Raw genomic sequence first — 7,151 nt, 5'->3', positions numbered from 1 at the left:
AGTTTAATGCGATTTAATGATGTTAGTATTAACAATAAAGACATAGGCAATGCTCTTGTTACAAGAATTGAAAGGAACAAATCGTTACTCGATTTTTTTTTACTATTTTGATAGAATATAGACACAATATTGCTAAAAACAAAACATGTGTGGACTAATTTTAAATGCTGGAGAACATTCTTAAAGTTCAGGGTCTATAACTATCAGAGATTATTTATCTAGAACATCATCGCTTCTACTTGTCAATTATTTTAATCATATTCTTTTCATCTAAAAGTGTGTATGTGCAATCATTATTCAAAAGGCTTTATGTAGGTTGTTACGAAACAATATTTCTGTGTTTTTTTCCAATATTGTTTTTTTTTTGCTTTTGTTTTCACTCAATTCCACTACTTTTTTCAAACCAAACCTTAAAATTTATTAATAACATGACTTTTTTTTGTATAATTTTTTTCTCTTCTTGTATACTCATAAAATGTACATATTAAGCTAAGCCTTACAACAATCAATATATTAATCTAAATATGCACTGCATTTTAACATGTTTAAATATGTTAACAAGGTGAACGAAAAAAAAAGGGTAACATGTACTTCCAAATGACGAAATGTTAAACCCTTCTCAAATAACATTACGCGATTACCCAGTGTGACATTGTATGTTTACGTTGTTTACATCGTGTCCTGACAACCTTTGCTAGGATGATAAATGAAACACGGAAATATTTAGGTTTATATTTCCTAACTTATTTGCACACCTGTTTCTGACACTGAAATTCAAATTGCTTTAAGCTCATTTACCTACGCAATTCTCTACACAAAAATCTCTTTTCAATAATATAGCTGGATTTATCCTGGATAAACTCTTAAAATAATAACTATAATGAAAATACTGTCCTGTATGTTGATATTAGCATCCTGGTCATCAGTTTGTTGCTATAAACACAAAATCACAGGTAAGAACTTTTTTTTAATTATTTTTATAAAACAAACGCATCAATGATACCAGTGTAACATTTTTGTACGCGAGACCATCCTTTCGTTTACATAAGACAAATCAGTAATATAGTGCAAACAGATGGACAATATAATGTAAAGTTGATCAGGGTCCACAATTCCAAAAACGTTATAAGTACCATGTATGGTCTGTGAAACCGCATTACGTTTTAAATGGAAAAAATCTAAATCAATCTCCAAACAAAAATCGTTTAGATTAAAATTAACCCGAGGTCCAGCGTAAAAAGATGCGTGATCTCATGTTATCAAAAAGAGTAATTATTTCCTGCTTCACTATGTAGTTCAAATGTCAAATGCAATAACTTACTTCACTCAAGTTAACACACTAACACGTACTTGAAGAACACAAAACTCGATATGAAACATAGTTATAATAGTTCGTGCCAAAAAGTAAAATAAAACAGTTAAAGGCCACCGATGCGTCCTCAACACAACGATGAAATCCTGCATCCAGAGGCGGGCTTCAACCGGCCTCTAAAAAGTAAAAAAAAAAAAAAAACAAACAACAAATGTATACTTCATCAGATATTTCCTATGCTAAAATTACAAAAAAAAATATGTACATTCAACATTTATTTAATATTTGTCTTTCTTTTATAGGAACAAACAGACAACTAAATCCTATCAAACTCGAGAAAGATCTTGTTGAATGGCAACGTAATAGTATTGCCACTATTATTCCAATTCTGACAGATATCGCATGTGAGGCATGCAGCAAAATTTCCAATAAAAACGACCGTGAAAAGTGCAGTAAGAAATTTTGCCTATCAAGCGGAACCCATGCTATGCGACATTCAACTGACGTATCCATCATCAAAAGAAAAATTCACTTTGACATTTTCGGTAATAAAGGACTTCCCGTGAACAAAACCCAGGGCGTTATTGCTGAATTAACTAATATGTTATGTTCGTTGTGTAGCAAGATAAAGGACCCAGTGAAAAAGAAGAATTGCATCACGAAATTTTGTTTAAAGAGAAAACTTTCTCTTGTGCAGGCACCAAGAATGATTGAAACAAAACCAAAACTTCAGGTTTTTTCTAGACATCCTTACAAAAGATCAAGTGTTATATCCAAGAACGCAAAATTCTAATTCTGGTTTAAAAACTATCAAGTAAACGTTTAAAGTAGCGAGAAATTTTTTAATTAATTACTTATAAATTGAACCAAAGAAATATCAACTTTCACCTACACAAATACAAGTTTTAAATTATATATGTTGTAGTGTTTGAAGTGAGAAATGTAAGACTTACTCTAATAATAAAATCATATGGAAAGTACAAACTAGAAAAAAAGAATGTACTTTTCTGAACAATGGAGAGTGAGTAAAAGAGATAAAGAGAGAGTTCAACTATGTCAATGTTGCAATATGAAATAAACTCATCATAGATACCAGGACTAAATTTAAAATATACGCCAGACGCGCGTTTCTTCTACAAAAAACCTCATCAGTGACGCTCGAATCCAAAAAATTAAAAAGGCCAAATCAAGTATGAAGTTGAAGAGCATTGAGGACCAAAATTCCTAAAAGTTTTGCCAAATACAACTAAGGTAATCTATGCCTGAGGTAGAAAAGCCTTAGTATTTCAAATAATTAAAAAAATTGTAAACAGTAAATTTATAAATATAACCATACCAATGACAATTCATGTCAGCACAAAAAGTGCTGACTACTGGGCTTATGATACCAGCTCGGGGAAATTAATCCCCACCAGCAGAGGCATCGAGCCACTGGTTGTAAATAAACTCATCATAGATACCAGGACTTAATTTAAAATATACGCCAGACGCGCGTTGCGTCTACAAAAAGACTCATCAGTGACGCTCGAATCCAAAAAAGTTAAAACGGCCAGAGAAAGAACGAAGTTAAAGAGCATTGAGGACCAAAATTCCTGAAAGTTTTGCCAAATACAGCTAAGGTAATCTATGCCTGAGGTAGAAAAGCCTTAGTATTTCAAATAATTCAAAAAATTTTAAACAGTAAATTTATAAATATAACCATATCAATGAAAATGCATGTCAGCACAAAAAAGTGCTGACTACTGGGCTTGTGATACCCTCAGGGAATTAAATCTCCATCGGCAGTTGCATCGACCCAGTGGTTGTAAATAAACTCATCATAGATACTAGGACTAAATTAATTTATTTTAGGTATTTTTGACATATAGCTCTTCAACGATTTTCGGTACTTATACATCTTCGGATTTCAAATGTTTGGCTTTTAGCGTTCCTGATGAAGGTAAATCCAGAAAAGCGCTTCGGACGCAATAAATTATAAAACGTGTTGTTTTCTATTTTTTTCTATATACGCAAGACGCGCGTTTCGTCTACAAAAAGACTTATCAGTGACGCTTGAATCCAAAACAAGTCCAAATAAAGTTCTGAAAATGAATATAATTTTGAAATGATTTGTCCAGCCTAAAGACATTTGCGTCTAATACTTTTGCCTAAATATTATTGTTCTCGGGCTAATTGTTTATCACTTATTCAAACATGCTTTGGTGTTTGTTAAATGAAAACAGGAAACTACGATCGCAATTGATAAATTAGATTTTAAGGTACTCTTTGTTTTATATGATTTTTTTTTTTGTAATAGCATTATCATATATTCTGATTTGCACTACACAATTAAATTTTAATAACAGGTTGCATAGATGATAATTTATTGTAAAAAAAACAATAGTTTTTTACGAACGTTTCTTTGTAAATATCGGGTTTATCACACGATTGGTAGTGATGTTCTCGAATGTATTCAACGTATTCCTGCAATGTGACATTTCAAGTTCCATTTTGTCACTTGTCAAGTTTTACTTTTACATTTCCTTGGAGTCTATCTTCCTTTGGAAAAATTAACCTTTTACGTTTCAATATTATTTGATTGATTCTTTTTACAAATTACTAGATAATGCTTACTAAAACAAAATAATACAAGATAGATAAGTGATGCATCAAAGATGACACTAAACTATGTAAATGAAGTACTTCGCATAAAATAAGTTACGTAAAATTATAGTGTGAAGATAAACACAGGGAATAAGTCGTTGTAAAGATGCTTTTGATTTTATTGTCAATTTCGTATTTCCAGTTTGTCATGCCTTTAGTTATAAAGCAACAAGGTATGTATTAAATAAAAGTTAAGTTCGAATATTCACAAGTGACCTATCTAATGACTGGGGAAAAAAATTAATTACATGTGTTTCTAATATTAAACAAAAATTACACTGTGTTGATTGTTTTCAGTAGGCTCCTTTTGCATTTCAGCTCTTCAAATTTTTAATGTTGTGCTATTCGGTATGTTGTTCTCGTTCCTATTCTATTGAGGATCATTCAAGATATGCGTAGTATTTACACAAGCAATCATTCCCTGTATCAGTCAAAATTTATTTGGCGTATAATGACCTTTTAAGGTTTCAGTTGTAGTGCACCCAGTTGACATGGATATTTCAAATCCAGGCGGCAAGTTTCTATTTTGATATAGGTTTATTTGGTCGGGTTGTTGTCTCTTTGACACATTCCCCATTTCCATTCTCAATTTTATTAGATAAATAAGCAAGTAGATAAATCATTCACCATTACGTTCCATAGAAATAAAAATATGTGGTATTGGTGCCAACGAGACAAATATCCATTATAAATCGAATAGGTACAACATATATCACTGTAACACTAGATAAGATTTTAAATAAATTGTCACTTAATTGTATCATTTATTCCGTGCACATCTTTTTTCGAGAACAAATTTTAAAGTATGAGAAGGCCACTTTTTTGTGGAAAATCAAAAGATATTATAAGTATTTAGAAAACACCCTTACTATATATTCATCAACATCATCTTAAAGATACCTGCAGTCTGCATTTAAATTGTTGAATTGTGTCCTTTGTATTTGCGTTATGGCTTTAAGCTTCTTGCATTGACAAAAATCGCTCAGTTTGCCATATTTTCATTTATTTTTAAATACCAGTCAATGCTTTCCCAATGCAAGTATTTGCTACAAGATGGTTCAGATGTCGTAATTATTTTACAAAACCTTTTGACATGGATGAATGGCGAGAAATTTGTCAATGAATCAAACTTGTCTAATACAGGAGCATACATGTTCATTTGCAAGAGGAAAGCTACCGGTTCGTCCGTCCATCCATAGCGTCCAAATGAGGCAATGTTTCAAGAGTTCGATTTTCATAAAGTTGCTATCATTTTAGAGTATAAACGCATGTTGTGATATAAGAAAATTATTTTTTACAACTTAATCATGACACTGATGACTGCAATGTTTTTATGCGATTATTGAATTAAAATTGTCAACTAAAATAAAATATTCGCTGCATTTGCAAGTGGAAAAAAACGCAAATTTAAATCGTCAAGAATATGCGAAACTTTGCGATCTTTCGTCATATAGATAAATCAAGTCAATGAGAAGATCGGGTAAATAAATCGCCGACAAGTGAAGAAGTAAGCACTCAAAAAATAGAATGCGTGTAAACTAGTCGATTTACAGTTTTCTAGACATTCTACTAGAAAAAAACTTTAAAATTTATAAAAAGTTCTGAATTTACCACTCTAGTTTTTTTTTTTTGGTAATATTACCAATAACGTTCTCCGAAATATAATATTCATATTATGTAGTCACCTGTCAAAAGAAACTGTCGAATTATTTGCATCTTGTCAATTTTTTTATTTTTTTTTGTGCTGTGGTAATTTTTTGTATCCAGGTCTTTAATTTTTTCGTGTTTGTTTGTTTTTATAGTGATTAAGATTAAAAAACAATGTTGATTGATGTATTCCTTTTCGACATTTTATTCATAAAGTATGTATGTTTTGTTCAAACTTTGTTGTCCATATAATCGAATTTTATGCATGTGTGATACAAGTGTGAGGTTTAGCTAGCTATGAAACAACGTTAAATCCACCATTTTCTGTAAAAAGAAATGCCTGTAGCAAGTCAGAACATGACAGTTGTTTTCCATTCCTTTGATCTGTTTGAGATTTTGTTATTGCAATTTGAACAGGGATTTTCCGATTTAAATTTCTTTCGAGTTCGGAATTTTTCTTATTTTACTTTTTACTCAGAATTCGATTTGTAATTTGTATAGGTATATTGCAATGTTATGTTATTGTGTTTTGTAGAAGCAAACTCAGCACTACACAGACATGAACTTAGAGAGGAGCTAAACATTCAGCCCAATGACATACCAGATGTGTTTGATGAGATAAAACATATACTGTGTAATGATTGTTCAAACCCAAATAATAAAAAGGAAATATGTCAAAAGAAAATTTGTATAAGATCAATCACAAAATTAAGTAAAGATAATGAAGAAGAAATCGATCACGAAGAAGAGGAGGAAGATACTGGTGGCGAGGGGAAAATAGAGACATACTTGTCCAATCAATCAACAGCTGCAGACCGTTGGCCTGTAATTTTTGCTCATTTAACAGACATGATGTGCCAACTATGCAGGGATATAAAAGATCAAAAGAACACAAACTGTGTCGTGCAAAACTGTCTAAATCTTACTCGCAAATAGAGATGAATAACATTGACAAAAATCTAAATATAATAATATTTTAAAAATAGAATGTTTGTGAAAAACAGTTAAATCTCGAATACTAGTTTCGCTTGTATATAAACTTAACATTTAAAACTGCATATCTAGTATTAGGTTGTCTGATTAAGATAATGCATGATTATGTGTGGAGCATTCTGTGATAACTGCTAGTTCATGGAAAGTGTTTAGTTTATGTAAATATGGAACGAAAATTATAAATGTACATGTAAATATTCATAAATGTTCCAGAGTACTACTTTTCATTTCTACTAGTGTTCGCTATTTTACCCTTAAAGAAAACATATAGCTTTCCCATCGTAGTCATTTATACTACTAGTATACTTTTTTTTTTATTCCGAATGCATATTACCGGTATGTGTTACGTAACAATTGTAAAATAATCAACATTTTAATTCGCAGGTAGTTTTTGTATGACCACCGAAAATGATTATGTATGTGCATCTTACGATTTTTGTTTTGCCTCCATCCTCAATTTGTGCATGTGAGAGTCAAAATATTAATATTGAAAAGAGTAATATGAGAAATCTTCTCTTGATTGACGAATTGTAAGTTCAACTCAATGGTATTTTAA

General features: G+C 31.1%; 2 protein-coding genes across 2 annotated transcripts; both read left to right on the top strand.

Moving 5' to 3' along the window:
* Positions 1-773: 773 nt before the first annotated feature.
* On the top strand, positions 774-2,402 carry LOC134723225 (uncharacterized). Its single transcript, XM_063586850.1, has 2 exons — positions 774-953; positions 1,615-2,402. Exons 1-2 carry the CDS (start codon positions 881-883, stop codon positions 2,103-2,105), a joined length of 564 nt encoding a protein of 187 aa, XP_063442920.1. The 5' UTR covers positions 774-880; the 3' UTR covers positions 2,106-2,402.
* Positions 2,403-4,042: 1,640 nt separating this feature from the next.
* LOC134723223 (uncharacterized) lies at positions 4,043-6,908 on the top strand. The gene is made up of 2 exons (XM_063586849.1): positions 4,043-4,128; positions 6,138-6,908. The coding sequence occupies exons 1-2, from the start codon at positions 4,062-4,064 to the stop codon at positions 6,536-6,538; spliced, it is 468 nt and encodes a 155-aa protein (XP_063442919.1). The 5' UTR covers positions 4,043-4,061; the 3' UTR covers positions 6,539-6,908.
* Positions 6,909-7,151: the final 243 nt, after the last annotated feature.

Source organism: Mytilus trossulus, chromosome 6 (genome assembly GCF_036588685.1).
Source record: "Mytilus trossulus isolate FHL-02 chromosome 6, PNRI_Mtr1.1.1.hap1, whole genome shotgun sequence".
In the NCBI taxonomy this organism is placed as follows: Eukaryota; Metazoa; Mollusca; class Bivalvia; order Mytilida; family Mytilidae; genus Mytilus; species Mytilus trossulus.
Note: the sequence above shows the minus strand (reverse complement) of the source record. Positions and strands in the feature narration are given on the sequence as shown.